We start from the raw sequence: 16,838 nt of genomic DNA, 5'->3' as shown, positions 1-16,838 counted from the left end.
TTTACTTACAATGTGATTACAATGATTACTTATAAAGAATACAATGTGTGTCTATCTCTATTTGGATGGAAATAGAAATTCAATTAAAAATGTACAAAAATCGCATTTTATTTACTAAATAACACTACTTTAAATGTGCTGATATGTAAGAAAAAATGTCTATCAAAAACGTTTTGCATTTAAAACTAATTTAATAAACAAAGGGAAGTATTATCCATAATTAATGAAGAGAACTAATTGTTTCTGGTCACCATGTCCTTCAAGATTTTAGAACTAGTAGATCTTATCCTCTAATCCGTAGTTTTTATTCATAGATTAGGGAAGGAAAATAAACTTCCCTGCTTTTTCAACTCATAACCAGTTTCTCAACGATGAATGAACTAGTCATTGAATTGAACCAGCTGAATAAACTGAAATGAAGAAAATATTCTTTCTGCACCTGAAGCTATTGCTGTAAAAAGCTGGTTGAGCACGTCAACAAACTTTGGTTCACGGTGCTTAGTCAGTGACTTCTGCCAGTTCAGTGGTTGATCTTCTTTAAAACTTCGCAGCAAACATATACTGATACCACAGTTTAGTTTCACTTTGATATGATAATATGCTGGTTCTCTGTGGACTTTACCAGCGATACCTACCATAATAAGTTAGCAGAATTTACTCAGCAGGGTTCTAAACTCTTGTTAACAGGATGCATTAACAAATCTGTATCCCTACCTGGATTGTAGATCCTGCTACCCTGTTACAATAAGAACAGATTGCTTTTGCTAAATAGCTTGTTTCTATATTTTTCTTTTTTAAAGTTATTGCATAAATTAGAAGTACATACCCTCAAGATGCAAGATAAAAACATGATTAAGAAAGGTTATTCCCATTATCTATTTAAGATTCTTTTACATCCTGTGCAGAGTATGAACCACAGATGAACGGAGAAGAGCCAGAGAAACTTACCATGCTTCTCATCACCATCCAGCTCCACTATTGGCTCCTACATAAGAAAAAGAAAAAGCTTTTAGTTATTAGGAAGCTTACACTGCTGTGATCTAAAGCATGCACGCATCTCAGATAAGAAACTGCTCAAATAAAAAAAAAATTGGACAGCATTAAGGGAACTCTGAACACACATTTGAACAAAAAGGCTGGGTTTTGTTATATTAACAGACCGTTTCCATTTCTGGCATTTCAGGTAGCTGTGGTGCTGCCTCCACCACAAACTGATCATCGTCATCGTCAGAATTCTGTTTGTCTATGATCACATTTGAGACGGCTTTACCGCTGCCATTCCTGAAAGACAGACCATGGAAATTTAAACCATACAGAAATTTTGACCAAAAGTTGTCCATACCTGAAGAGAGCACACACCTCTCTCTCTAATACAAGTATCAGGGGGTAGCTGTGTTAGTCTGTGTCAAGGTTCCTCCCCCACTCTGAACTCTAGGGTACAGATGTGGGGACCTGCATGAAAAACCCCCTAAGCTTATCTTTACCAGCTTAGGTCAAAACTTCCCCAAGGTACAAAATATTCCACCCTTTTGTCCTTGGATTGGCCGCTACCACCACCAAACAAATACTGGTTACTGGGGAAGAGCTGTTTGGACACGTCTTTCCCCCCAAAATACTTCCCAAAAACCTTGCACCCTACTTCCTGGACAAGGTTTGGTAAAAAGCCTCACCAATTTGCCTAGGTGACTACAGACCCAGACCCTTGGATCTTAAGAACAATGAACAATCCTCCCAACACTTGCACCCTCCCTTTCCTGGGAAATGTTGGATAAAAAGCCTCACCAATTTGCATAGGTGACCACAGACCCAAACCCCTGGATCTGAGAACAATGAAAAAGCATTCAGTTTTCTTACAAGAAGACTTTTAATAAAAATAGAATTAGAAATAAGAAATCCCCCCTGTAAAATCAGGATGGTAAATACCTTACAGGGTAATTAGATTCAAAACATAGAGAACCCCTCTAGGCAAAAACCTTAAGTTACAAAAAAGATACACAGACAGAAATAGTTATTCTATTCAGCACAATTCTTTTCTCAGCCATTTAAAGAAATCATAATCTAACACATACCTAGCTAGATTACTTACTAAAAGTTCTAAGGCTTCATTCCTGGTCTATCCCCGGCAAAGACAAAATGTAGACAGACACACAAACCCTTTGTTTCTCTCCCTCCTACCAGCTTTTGAAAGTATCTTGTCTCCTCATTGGTCATTTTGGTCAGGTGCCAGCGAGGTTACCTTTAGCTTCTTAACCCTTTACAGGTGAGAGGAGATTTCCTCTGGCCAGGAGGGATTTTAAAGGGGTTTACCCTTCCCTTTCTATTTATGACAGTCTGTATCCACAAAAACAACAAGGAGTCCGGTGGCGCCTTAAAGACTAACAGATTTATTTGGGCATAAGCTTTCATGGGTAAAAAACCTTCTTCAGATGCATGGAGTGAAAATTACAGATGCAGGCATTATATACTGACACACGAAGAGAAGGGTTACCTCACAAGTAGAGGACCAGAACTAAAATTCATTTGCAAATTTATCATCATTAATTTGGGCTTGAATAGGGACTGGGAGTGGCTGGCTCATTACAAAAGCAGCTTTGCCCGTCCTGGAATTGACACGTCCTCATCAATTATTGGGAGTGGACTACATCCACCCTGATCGAATTGGCCCTGTCAACACTGGTTCTCCACTTGTGAGGTAACTCCCTTCTCTTCATGTGTCAGTATATAATGCCTGCATCTGTAATTTGCACTCCATGCATCTGAAGAAGTGGGTTTTTTACCCACAAAAGCTTATGCCCAAATAAATATGTTGGTCTTTAAGATGCCACCGGACTCCTTGTTCTCTCTAATACAGTAGAACCTCTGAAATGTTTGTGACTCTGAACAAAACGTTAGGGTTGTTCTTTCAAAAGTTTACAACTGAGCATTGACTTAATAGTTTTGAAACTTTGCTATGCAGAAGAAAAAACACTGATTTTAACCACCTTAATTTAAATGAAGCAAGCACAGAAACAGTTTCCTTGGCTAGTCAATTTTTTTTTTAAACTTTCCCTTTATTTTTTTAGTAGTTTATGTTTAGCACAGTACTGTACTGTATTTGCTCTTTTTTTTGTCTCTGCTGCTGCCTGATTACATACTTCTGGTTCCAGATGAGGTGTGTGGTTGACTGGTCTGTTCGTAACTCTGGTGTTTGTAATTCTGAGGTTCCACTGTATAGGAGAATCACTTCCTAATCTAAATTTATGCCATTTTCCAATTGTAGCCCAACTTTACTTTGCAGTCTATAAGTATCTCCACAGGGAACAAATATTTAATATCAGGCTTTTCAATCTAGCAGAGAAAGATCCAATAGCTGGAAGCTGAAGCTAGATAAATATAGACTGGCAGTATTAAGGTGAAAATTCTTAATGGTGAGAGTAATTAATCACTGGAACAACTGACCAAGAGTTGTGGTGAATTCTCCATCGCTAACAATTTTTAAATCAGGACTGGACGTTTTTCTAAAAGATATGTTCTAAGACTGGTTTGGGAAGTTCTATGGCCTGTTTTATACAGTGTTGTAGTAGCCACGTTGGTCCCAGGATATCAGAGAGACAAGGTGGGTGAAGTAGTATCTTTTATTGAACCAGCGTCTCTTGGTGAGAGAGACGAGCTTTCCAATTTACAGAGAGCTCTTCCTCAGGTTTGGGAAACTTACTCAGAGCCTTGGAATACATGAATCTATGAAGACAAAAGTACTGGCCAGGCATTCAGGTTCTTCTTCGAGTTGTTAAAGACATTCCTTTCAGGTGTATGCATGCACAGCTCACAGAAGTTAGAGAATTTTGCCTCGCAGTCACTGCAGGGGCAGCACTTATGCCGTTTCTGTCACTGCCCCTCCCATGACTATGTAAGGGCAGTGACACCCCCCTTAGTTCCTTCCTACCGCCAGCAGCTAGCACTTAGTGTGACCTTACCTCACACTTGCCTTCACTGTCTTCTGTGATCTTTTTTGCATATATAGTAAAACCTGCCTTAGCAACCACCTCTGAAGAGAGACCACCGAATGTTTTTCCCCCTATAATTTAACTGTGAAGAAAACGTGAAGAGCGATAACCTGGCATCTGCAACCAGCGACCACATTTTCTTACTCCTATCTATAAAAACAAACCTGTAGAAGAAACCAATCTTCCTTACCTCCAGCAGCTGCCGCTCTCCAGTGTGCAAACCTCTGAAGAGAGGCCACCTCTTACAAGCGACCACTTTTCCGAACTCCCATGAGTGGTCACTCTTGGCAGGTTTTACTGTAGTTAGCAGTAGTATCTTTTAGTTTGTAGTAGGTAGGTAGGTAGTTTTTCCTGGTGGGATGCTCTCCCAGAGTTTAAACATTGTCCTTTTGTAACACCAACACTTTTGTGCCTCAGAGAAGGGCACATGAAGGAAAGGTGCTTCACCTGTAACTCCTTTAAGAAGAACTCAGGTGGCTAGAGACTTCAGATTAAAGCAGCAACTTCTTGAGCAGGCCATGAGACTTGCCTCAGTAACAGGAACAATCCAGGAGTGTCCGGCTCCTAAAAAAAGGACCTGACTTCTTGACTGAGCTCAGATTCCTTGCCCAGAAAGAAAAGGGAATGCTCTCCTTCAGCAGGTCCCCCAAGAAAAAGAACCCAGAAAATGGACCGGGGGAATTCCAGAGTATAAAGGAGATTCATCTTCTCTGTGTAGGGAAAGTACCAACTAGCACCATGAGACTGCGGGTATGTGGGATAGAGCTCGGCTGTCAACCCTCTCAACAGTTCCATTGCAGGACCAGGGGTACTCCATACTGTGAACTCTGGTACTGCCTTGGGGACATCTGAGGAATCCAGTACTAAGGAGCATTGTCTGTTTCCACACCAACTGCATACCAGACAGCAGATTTGCTGTACCTGCCTGTCCTAACTTGCTGCTTATTCAGGAACAATTGACTGCAGCAGTGTTATCTGTGGTGTCCTCAGTTCCACCTGGACCGGGGCAGACTTATAGTTATTTACAGCAATGTCCTCCACCCTGCGGTCCAGGGGTGCAGCTGTCTTCCTCATTGGCGCCGAGGGTGTCGTTAATGGGGACAGAATCTTTGGTGCAGACACTGATTACAATGTAGTCTGCATCTGGCAGGCCTGAGACCAGCTTCAATGGCTGCTCCAGGGCCAAATATGAGTGTGAGGCTGGTACCAGCGGTCAAGAAGCTGTTGACTGTTCCTCCTGCACCAATGACATCATCAGGTTGGAACATAGATGATGCAGGGCATTTGGTGGCCCCATCAGGAGCAGCTCCCCTGCCACCATCAGATTACCTGGAAGGGTCCTCAAAGTGGAATTTGGAGGCATCTCCCTCTGCTTCCTCCTATCGCTTTCAATCTTGAAGGTCATCGAGACAATGGGAATCATGGTCAGTTCTGGGATTGGTACCATTACCACCACAGAGACAAGTGCTCCTGCTCATTTGGCTGTAATCTCAGTTTTCCATTGTCCCATACAAGGAACGTCAGTATTCTCAAACCCCATGATAGTGAGTTTTTTTTTTTTTTAAGGGTATTGTTCTCCTTCTTCTACCAGTGAAGGAAATGGTGCAATTGTGGGACCTTAATAGGGAGCTGGCGGTGCTAAAGCGCCTGCAGCTCGAGCAGATAGCAACATGTTTATTGGCTCTCTTCTCGCAAGATGAGTGAGCAAGATACAAGCCTTAGTGGCAGATCCTTGTACACTCAATTCTTCAAGAACAAAGTGGCTTTAAGACCACATCTAAAATTTTTGTCCGAAGTGGTATCTCCATTTCACTTTACTCAGGTTATTTACTTACCTATATTTTTTTTCCAAACCACATTCAAGCGCAGATGAGCAACATCTATATCCCTTAAATGTCAGGAGGTGTTTAGCATTCTATTTAGAAAGGACTAAGCAGTTTTATACATCATCTCGACTATTCGTACCCTATGTGAGCAGATGAAAAAACAACTGGTCTCCACTCAGACCATTTCCAAGGGGATAACTGCTTGTATTACCTAAACTCATGATGTTGCTCAGATGACATCCCCTCAGTCATTATGGGCTCATTCAATGAGAAATCAAGTGACATCAATTGGATTCCTTAGCAATATCTCAATACTGGATATCTTCAGGCCAGTGACATGGTCTTCTGTACATACTTTTGCTAATCATCATGCTATCACTACGGCATCGAGATCGGATGAAAACTTTGGAAAGACAGTTCTGCAGTCACTGTTTAGATAGACTCTGATCCACACCTCCTGCTCAAACTGCTTGAGAGTCACCTGAATGGAATACATGTCTGCAACCACTTGAAGAAAAGATGGTTACTTACCGGTATCGTAACTGTTGTTCTTCGAGATGTGAGTGCAGACATATATTCCACAGTCCACCATCTGATCCCTCAGCACTAGAGTCTCCAACCTGGGGTTTCAGTGCAAGAAAGGGAAGGGAGGTCGGGGCGGCACTGCCATATAGCCATGGGAGGGACTATGAAGGAAAAGGCACGAGTGCCACTTCTACAGGTAGTGCTAGGCGCACACAGACCTGAGTGGAATACATGTCTGCACTCACATCTCAAAGAACAGTTATGATACAGGTAAGTAACTGTCTTATTTGGCCACAGAAATAATTTTTTTTTCTTTTAACTACCAACTTGCTTTTCTGGATTAGAAGAAGTTAGCAGTTATCAGATGCTTATCATTTTGGTAATTAGAACTAGTTTCAAAACACACGTTCAGCATTCTGGGGCCATGGTCTATTCACTGCATTTTTGACAGGTCTTTTCTAGGCCTATTTTAGATTAGCATTATCAGATTTATTGTTCCAGAGTTTGCAACAGCCGACCATTTTATCTGCTTTTCAAAGCTTTTGACACCACAGATCAGTTTCACTTTGTTCTGACAACATACTGGTTCTGCAGAAACAGTAAGACCAGCATACGAAATCCTTAAATTTTCTAAGCTGAGGCCATGTGCAGCATGTATATTTTAGTATCATTGTTATGGGTGAGTGTCACATGGCACACTACAGAATGATGCGTTGGGATAACTAGGAATGTTTATTCTGCATCACGCACCCACATATAGCCCTTCCCTTACCTCTCTGGAAGTAAAACCTCTGTACTTTCTTGTCGTTTTATCCGGGGGGGAGCTGGCCTGGCACTATTGGGACGTGGTGGTCTTCTACAATAAACAAAAGATTTTTCCATTTATAGCTACAAAACGTACCAATACATGTCCATGGAATTTACTAGTTTATAGTAGGGCTGTCGATTAATCACAGTTCACTCACATGATTAACGCAAAAAAACGTAATCGTGATTAAAAAAATTAATCATGATTAATCACAGTTTCAATCGCACTGTTAAACAATAGAATACCAATTGAAATGTATTAAATATTTTGGATGTTTTTCTACATTTTCATATATATTGTATTGTGTTGTAATTGAAATCGAAGCGTATATTATTTTTCATTGCAAATATTTGCATTTTAAAAATAATAAAAAAAGAAACAGTATTTTTTCAGTTCACCTCATACAAGTACTGTAATGCAATCTTTGTCATGAAAGTACAACTTACAAATGTAGATTTTTTTTTTGTTACATAACTGCACTCAAAAACAAAACAATGTAAAACTTCAGAGTCTGCAAGTCCACTCAGTCCTACTTCTTCTTCAGCCAATAGCTAAGACAAACAAGTTTGTTTACATTTACAGGAGATAATGCTGCATTCTTCTTATTTACAATGTCACCAAAATGTGAAAACAGGCATTTGCATGGCACTTTTGTAGCTGACATTGCAAGGGATTTACATGCCAGATATACTAAACATTTATATGCCCCTTCATGCTTCGGCCACAATTCCAGAAGACATGTTTCCATGCTGATGACGCTCGTTAAAAAAAATGTGTGAATTAAATTTGTGACTGAACTCCCTGGGAGAGAATTGTATGCCTCCTGCTCTGTTTTATCGGCATTCTGCCATATATTTCATGTTACAGCAGTCTCGGCTGATGACCCACCATGTTATTTGTTTTAAGAACACTTTCACTGCAGATTTGACAAAACACAAAGAAGGTACCAATGTGAGATTTCTAAAGATAGCTACAGCACTCGACCCAAGGTTTAAGAATCTGAAGTGCCTTTCAAAATCTGAGAGGGACGAGGTGTGGAACATGCTTTGAGAAGTCTTAAAAGAGCAAAACTCCGATGCAGAAACTACAGAACCTGAACTACCAAAAAAGAAAATCAACCTTCTGCTGGTGGCATCTGACTCACATGATGAAAATGAACATGCATTGGTCTGCACTGCTTTGGATTGTTATTGAGCAGAACCCGTCATCAGCATGGACACAATGGTGGTTGAAGTATGAAGTGACATATGAATCTTTAGCACATCTAGCAGGTAAATATCTTGAGACACCAGCTACAACATGCCATGAGAATGTCTGTTCTCACTTTCAGGTTACACTGTAAACAATAAGCGGGCAGCATTATCTCCTGCAAATGTAACCAGACTTGTTTGTCTGAGCAACTGGCTGAACAAGAATTAGGACTGAGTGGATGTGCAGGCTGTAAAATTTTACATTGTTTTGTTTTTGAATCCAGGTTTTTTTGTACATAATTCTACATTTTAAGTTCAACTTTCATGATAAAGAGATTGCACTATAGTACTTGTATTAGGTGAACTGTAAAATACTATTTCTTTTGTTTTTTTACAGTGCAAATACTTGTAATCAAAAATAAATATAAACTGAGCACTGTACAATTTGTATTCTGTGTTGTAATTGAAATCAATATATTTGAAAATGTAGAAAACATCAAAAATATTTAAATAAATGCTATTATTGTTTTAACAGTGTGATTAACTGCAATTAGTTTTTTTAATCGCTTCACAGCGATTAAAGGAAAACACAAACTGAACTTTACAAACATTAAGGGTTGTGCCTATAAAACAACTCATCTCCCAATATCACAACAGTAGTAAGTACTGTGATCATACTATGAAGCAACGTAGAGAATGCATTCCATAAATCAATACACAGTGATCCTTTGCACAGTAACCTTTTGCATCTCAAGGAATCTAAATCTTTTGCACCAGCTGAACATCTTGCGCACCCTGTTAATAAGATAGCTATGATCTGCTGCACTATGTTTAGCTTAAACAACAAGGAGTCCGGTGGCACCTTAAAGACTAAGATTTATTTGGGCATATGTTTAGCTTGACTTTGAACTGCAGCAGCTGCATCAAATTCAGCATTAACAATAGAAATCTTAATGTAAAAGAGAAAGTTTGGTTTTGGCTCCAACTATAAGAAAAAAGTTACTAACTTATTTCACAATTGTTTTTCTTCAAGATGTGTTCCGCATGTCCATTCCATTCTTGGTGTGTGTGTGCCCTAAGCGCAGCTGTCAGAAATCTTCCCCTCAGTGGTACATCAGGACAGCTCCAGGGCCCTCTGCTGCTGCGTGCCACTGCATGTAGGTATAAAGGGCAGACCTGCCCTGATCCTTCTCAGTTCCTTCTTGCCAGAAAAATTCCGATGGAGAGGAGTAGAAGGATGGGTCATGGAATGGACATATGCAACACATCTTGAAGAACAACAGTTATGGAACAGGTAAGTAACCGTTTTTCCTTCTTCCAGTGACTGCACAAGTGCATTCCAGTTTTGGTGGCATCAGAGCCTATCTGAACAACAACTGAAGGACAAGCTTCGTCTCTTGATTGCTGAGTGATGGCATAATGGGAAATACACATGTGCAACGAAGACCAAGATGCTGCCTACAAATGTCTAGGAGAGCCAGGAAAGTAGCAGAAGCCTCTTGCAATCTTGTCAAATTGCTGCCGCTCTGCTTGGGGAATAACATTAGCCAAACTGTAGCACAAGAGAATATGCAAGGCTATCCAAGACGTTATTCTCTAATAAGAAACTGGGAGCCCCTTCATTCTCTCTGAGATCACCACAAAGAGCTGGGAATACAGACAGACCTGTTTGGAACTGTCAAGGGAGAATGCTAATGCTCTTCATCTTTATTCAGGTGTGGTCTCGGGGAAAAAGATGAAGGTAGGTAAATCGCTTGGTTGATACGGAAGCTAGATAATGCGGTTGAGACAAACTTTGGATGAAAATGAAGGTACATTTTGTCTTTAAAGAAAACAGTATAAGGAGGGCCAGACAGGCAGGGCCTGCAGCTCACCTAACCGCCTACCTAGCAGAAGTCATGGCCACCAAAAAATGTTACCTTCATTGAAATATGCAGTAAAGAGCAGGTAGCTAAAGGCTCAAAAGGACAATTTCAAGTTTAGATCCCATTAGGGAACAGGACCTTGTTCCTGAGGATACATCTTTCCAAGTCTTTCAAACATCTTCTTGACATTCTATTAGAAAAGACAGAGCAGTTATCCACCTGAGGGTGGAAGGCCAAGATAGTCCCATCAAGGTCTACTTAGCAACTAACAAAACAAACCTTGCTGTTTCAGAGACTGGTTTGGCATCCTTGATTCCACCACCAAAATGGTTGCTTAGCAACTCCAGGATGCTTAGATGGACCAGGAAATTCTGAAGCAGCAGCAAGAGCCAGTTTGCGTCTATAACTCCTATTCATTTTCCTCTATATAGCCTGACAAGGTGCAGAAGTGGGGTAGCTGTGGGACAGCTGAGGACAAAAGTGCTTCCTAGACTTCAGTCATCTTAGAGTCCTTTAAGCAGTGAAGTTTATCATCAGTCTGAGATGAAAAGAGGGATGACCTTCAAATAGCAGGTCCTACAGAGTCTGCTGAACCTTCTGGGGCAACTCCAAAGACTGTAGACATGAGCACCTGCGTATGGTGATGGCAGAGGCAATGGTCCTAGCAGCTGAATCAGCCATGTCCAAACCAGCCTGAAGTGATGTTCTTGACATTCACTTCCCTTCATCTATCAGTGAAAGAAACTCCTTCTTAGAATCCTCAGCCAACTTGTTTCAGGATCCCAACAAGGGAAGTCAGGGCCTAGGGTCAGAGGAGGGGCAAACCTGAGGCTAGGAGTAGCAGAGGAGTTTGGAGTCAGGGCCAGGCCAGGGTTGATAACAAGGGTCAGAGTCTGAATCAGGAGGCAAAGTCCATATCAAGCCAAGGTTAAGCGAGAAATTCAAGACCAAGGAGCAGGAATGGTCATGGCAGCTTCAGAAGATCCACGCTGTTGCCTGGACACTTCCTGGAACTCCCCTGGGATTTATATCAGGCAGGGAGCCAATCGGGAGATATGGGGCTGCCATCTGTAAAACCTTCGAGGCGGAACTTCCCATGGTCTGTGTCCACGGTGGGTCACGGGAAGCAGAGTGCAAGCTGATTGCAGCTGCCGCTGGGTGCTAGCCTGGAGATGTCAGCTGCCTGGTAGCTCTACAGGCCAAGGTTCTAGATCCATGAGGCCTTACAACTTGTCCTTAAATTTTAGAATGGTGTCCCAGATATTAGAAAAAAGAAAAGGAGTACTTGTGGCACCTTAGAGACTAACCAATTTATTTGAGCATAAGCTTTCGTGAGCTACAGCTCACTTCATCGGATGCATCCGATGAAGTGAGCTGTAGCTCACGAAAGCTTATGCTCATATAAATTGGTTAAGTCTCTAAGGTGCCACAAGTACTCCTTTTCTTTTTGCGAATACAGACTAACACAGCTGTTACTCTGAAACCAGATATTAGTGTCATATCGCCCTAGTAAAGCCTCCTGGTTAGTGAGTCTAAGCTGTAACCCTGCCATAGAATAATTTCTTCTACCGAACAACTCAAGCTTTTTAGCACCCCTTGATTTAAGGGTAGATGTCAGTTGCCCTGGAGCTCCCTCTCATCATCAGCTGAGACTAGTGACCCCAGAGGGGGATGGGAATAAAAGTGCTCAAAACCTCGGAGGGTTCATAATATTTATGCTCCACTCATTTAGATGTGGGAAGGAGTGAGGAGGAAGTTTGCCAGAGACAGACTTGATAGGTTCTAACATTTCCTCATTGAATTGGCAGTGCCACCGAGATGGAGCGGCAGAGGCCAGAATATCAATGAGACAGGGAGAAGATTCCCTGACCTCCTCTACTTGAATGTCCAAGGCCACCCTTTTTAAGAGCTGCTGGTGGACCCTCTAGTCATCAGAAGGGGGCAAAGGCAACCCTAAGGAAACTGCCTCACCTGGTGAGGAGAAAGATGAACCCAGCACAAGCTGGGGCTGTGTGTCCCTGTTCATTGTCCTGCCAAACGTTCATGAACACCTTCTTCCTGCTCTGTATTGGACCCAATAATGGGCTTGACGAGCTGACTCATATTGTTTAGCTGAGGAAACTGAACTTTGGGAGGGTGATCTGGAAACAGGGGGAGCCCCCATGGGTTCCAGAAGGGCAACTGAAAGGGCACTGGACCCCAAAGTCTTGCAGGTCACATGTCCATGTCAGCACCACTCACAGGGTCTAGCAAGTGTACCCTGGGTGGTAAGGTTTAGGAGGGGGGAACAGCAAGACACACACTGCAGCTGGGAAACATGGAGCAAAGGTCCGAGTCAGCAGAAGAGTCACCTTCTCCTGACGAAGGAGGGGCGAATCCAATCACTGCCAGGGACTGGTGCCAAGAGTCCAGGGAAGAGTGAAGGATAAGAGCTCCAAGACTTCACTTCAGTACCGGGCAAATTGGTTGAAACCATCATAAAGAACAAAATTGTCAGACACATAGATGAACATAATTTGTAGGGAAATAGTTAACATGGCTTTTGTAAAGAGAAATCATCCCTCACCAATCTACCAGAATTCTTTGAGGGGGTCAACAAGCATGCGGACAAAGGAGATCCAGTGGATATAGTGTATTTAGATTTTCGGAAAGCCTTTAACAAGGTCCCTCACCAAAGGCTCTTAAGCAAAATAAGCAGTCATGGGATAAGAGGGAAGGTTCTCTCATGAATTGGTAACTGGTTAAGAGATAGGAAACAAAGGGTAGGAATAAATGGTCAGTTTTCAGAATGGAGAGAGGCAAATAGTGGTGTCCCCCAGGGATCTGTACTGGGCTCAGTCCTATTTAACATATTCATAAATGATCTGGAAAAAGGGGCAAACAGTGAGGTGGCAAAATTTGCAGATGATACAAAACTACTCAAGATAGTTAAGTCCCAGGCAGACTGTGAAGAGCAACAAAAGGATCTCACAAAAGTGGGTGACTGAGCGACAAAATGGCAGATGAAATTTAATGTTGATAAATGCAAAGTAATGCACACTGGAAAACATAATCCTAACTATACATATACAACGATGGGGTCTAAATTAGCTGTTACCACTCAAGAAAGAGATCTTTGAGTCATTGTGGATAGTTCTCTGAAATCATCCACTCAATGTGCAGCGGCAGTCAAAAAAAGCGAACAGAACATTGGGAATCATCAAGAATGCATCCGATGAAGTGAGCCGTAGCTCACGAAAGCTTATGCTCAAATAAATTTGTTAGTCTCTAAGGTGCCACAAGTACTCCTTTTCTTTTTATCAAGAAAGGGATAGATAAGAAGACAGAAAATATCATATTGCCTCTATATAAATCCATGGTATGCCCACACCTTGAATACAGCGTGCAGATGTGGTCACCACATCTCAAAAAAAGATATTGGAATTGGAAAAGGTTCAGAAAAGAGCAACAAAAATGATTAGGGGTATAGAATGGCTTCTGTATGAGGAGAGATTAATAAAACTGGGACTTTTCAGCTTGGAAAAGAGGCGACTAAGGGGGGATATGATAGAGGTCTATAAAATCATAAGTGGTATAGAGAAAGTAAATAAGGAAGTGTTATTTACTCCTTCTCATAACTCAAGAACTAGGGGTCACCAAATGAAATTAATAAGCAGCAAGTTTAAAACAAACACAAGAAAGTATTTTTTCATGCAATGCACTGTCAAACCTCTGGAATTCCTTGCCAGAGGGTGTTGTGAAGGCCAATACTATAACGGGGTTCAAAAGGGAGCTAGATAGGTCCACCAATGTCTATTAGTCAGGATGGGCAGGAATGGTATCCCTAGCCTCTGTTTGCCAGAAGCTGGGATTGGGTGACAGGACAAGGATCACTTGATGATAACCCGTCTCTTCATTCCCTTTGGAGCACCTGCCATTGGCCGCTGTCAGAGGACAGGATACTGGGCTTGATGGACCTTTGGTCTGACCTAGTATGGCCGTTCTTATGTTCTAAGACACAGGAGATTTCCCAGCACTGAGGAGCTGGCACCAAGTGGTCAATCGATACCATATAAGCGATCTGCACCGCTGGGAAAGCAGCCCTGATAAGCTCAGCAAGTCCATTGCAGCTTAAAACATCTCTGGAGTAGATGTACTGGGATAATCTTTGACTGATGTGCAAGAGGCATAGACAGTGTTGGAACTGATGAAGATGCTTCTTCAGGCCCCAGACTCGACAGTCCCTGCCCCAGCACCAGAGTCAACGGTGCTGATATAGCTGATGATGAGTGGAGGAGTGCTTCAGTTTTGATTGCACTCTACTCTACACTGTCCCCTTTCTTGGCTGACTTAGCGACTGGGGATCTGCATCTCCCAGCAGCGTCCTTGGAAGCCTTCTGCTTCTTCCTGGGCACAGGCAAGGGAGAGCAGTGCCAGGACTCAGTCAGTATCGGAGCCTCACTTCTTCAGATGCTGAAATGCTCAGTACCATCTCCAATCGAGACGGCTCTGAAGGTAGTCTCAGAACAGTCTCTATCAAAAGAAACTTCAGTCTGGTCTCTAGATCTTTCTTGGTTCTAGACTTGAAGTCCTTGCAAATCTGGTACCAATCCTTATATGAAACTCACTCAAGCAGTTCAAACAACTAAAGTGAGGGTCACCAACAGGCAAAGGCTTCAGTCATGCCAGGCAAGGCTTGAAGCCCAGTGACTGAAGCATTCCTCAGTACTTATAACAGATCCCCAACCTTGGGGAACTGAGAAAGAACTAACAGACGCTAAACTAACTCAACAAACACCAACTATCCCTAATAACTGTACAAACATGTAACTATATACAAGAAAAAACATGCTGAGAGCACTTGCTAACGCAAGACCAACAGATTCAAACCATCATCATGCGAAGTAAGAAGAAACTGAGGTGAGAGAGGTTTCAAGGGCAGTTTGGCCCTATCTGCATGCAGTGGTATGCGGTAGCAGAGGGCACTCAAGCTGCCCCAACGGGTACCACTGAGGAAAAAATTTCCGACAACTATGCCTAGAGGGTGCACCCACCAAGAGCGGAACACACATGTGCAATCACTCAAAGAACCACCTTCGCTGTCTTGCCTGGACATATAGAGGAAATGTAAATTTGGATTTGAAAAGACTGAAAAAAAAATAAGGCAATTGAAAAGGAGAGTTCTGCACCTCAGTAGTATCGAACTTGGGAAATGCATTAATGTAATGTACATCTCATTATTTCATTCTCAATCTGTGCACTGTAACTGAAAATAGTACCATTTACATCAAAGCATGCTATAAACTAAAACAGTAACATGAATTCAACAAAAATTACAAACTGGAAATAACTGTTCATTAAGACAATGAAGTCAACCATATCTAGGAGTACTGGGTTGAATCATCTGATACATCTTCTTAATGCAGACTATCATTAGCAGCAATTTCTTGCCAGAAGTGTCCTTATCTGCTCTCAAGTCAATTGCCTTCTTCAGACCTGTTACAGTTAGGTTAGAAAGGAACAGAGAGATAGGAACAGACCTTTGGGTGACGTGAGGTGGAAGATCATTAGATACTTCGCCATTCTCGGACACCATTGGCTTCTCAGAGGCACGGTTTCCAGCTTCTCCTTCTATTAAAAGGAAACACCATCACAGCTTAGTCATAATTACAAGTTTGAAATGTAAATCTAAGATTTTGTACTGCATTATTTTACATTTTATCAAAGCTCATCAGTGTGCCAGTTAACTAAATCCACTACAAAAGAAACACTGAGTTTATTTTTTAAAATTTATTTGTAACCAAAACCTTTTAAGCCTGAAATATTTAAAACTATTTGAATATTGAACTTACAGTTCAAATGGATATTGAGAAATAATACTATACTCCAGTATGGTTCGAGTCTGGGGCATGAAGAAGCATCTTCATCAGTTCCAACACTGTCTATACTCTAACTCTTCACATTCGTTCACAGTACTATGACCTTTTCCATTTGGAAAAAGATGGCTACTTACCTGTAGCATAATTGTTGTTCTTTGAGATGTGGGTGCAGACATGTATTCCACTCAGGTGTGCGCACGCCCAGACACCAAAGCCGAAGAACTTTGCCTAGTAATACATGCAAGGGCGGAGCTAGTGCCCTTTCCCTCGTAGGCTCTACCATGGCTATATAAGGGCAGCACCACCCCAACCCTCCCTCTGTTCCTTTCACCAAAACTGAGGCTGGAAACTCTGATGCAGAGGGGATGAAAAGAAGGAAAGGTTACTCACCCTGTAACTGTAATTCTTCAAGTTGTGTCCCCCAATGGGGTGCTCCACTTCAGGTGCAGATGCACCTCTGAGCAGAGATTTTCATTAGCAGTCTGTTGGGCTATTGTGGAAGCATTCGTGATTAATGTTCTGGTTGGTGGAAGAAAGGCAAAAGGGACCCCTTTGAAACACACTGCTGTGCTCTATCCATGATTATAGTGAGTCCAGTAGCTCTGGGGACACTCAGATAAGGGTGTCCAATAACTAGCAACTTGGGTGACGGGCCAACCTCAGACACAACTGATGAGGGCAAAGAGCCTCTCCTGCTGTGCCTTGGAAATACATGAGGCCATATGGCCCAGTAATCTCAGGCATACACAGACCATGGTTGAAGGATGCAATTGGAGAGCCAGA

General features: G+C 42.0%; 1 protein-coding gene across 6 annotated transcripts in view; it reads right to left on the bottom strand.

Annotated features, from left to right (window-relative positions):
• TRAF3IP1 (TRAF3 interacting protein 1) overlaps positions 1–16,838 on the bottom strand; it is a 93,146-nt gene that overhangs the window by 32,723 nt on the left and 43,585 nt on the right. For 4 of the 6 annotated variants that reach the window (XM_074968247.1, XM_074968245.1, XM_074968248.1 and 1 more), the window contains 4 exons: positions 15,717–15,807; positions 7,107–7,190; positions 1,161–1,281; positions 949–985 (listed from right to left, as the gene is read on the bottom strand). In XM_074968247.1, the coding sequence (XP_074824348.1) occupies positions 949–985; positions 1,161–1,281; positions 7,107–7,190; positions 15,717–15,807 (333 nt within the window). The remainder of the gene's footprint in view (positions 1–948; positions 986–1,160; positions 1,282–7,106; positions 7,191–15,716; positions 15,808–16,838) is intronic. The other 2 variants (XM_074968251.1, XM_074968249.1) reach the window with 1 other exon arrangement.

The sequence above is a fragment of the Natator depressus genome, chromosome 11, assembly GCF_965152275.1.
Source record: "Natator depressus isolate rNatDep1 chromosome 11, rNatDep2.hap1, whole genome shotgun sequence".
NCBI classification, from domain to species: domain Eukaryota; kingdom Metazoa; phylum Chordata; order Testudines; family Cheloniidae; genus Natator; species Natator depressus.
The sequence above is the reverse complement of the archived record's forward strand: the minus strand, read 5'-3'. Positions and strand labels throughout refer to the sequence as shown.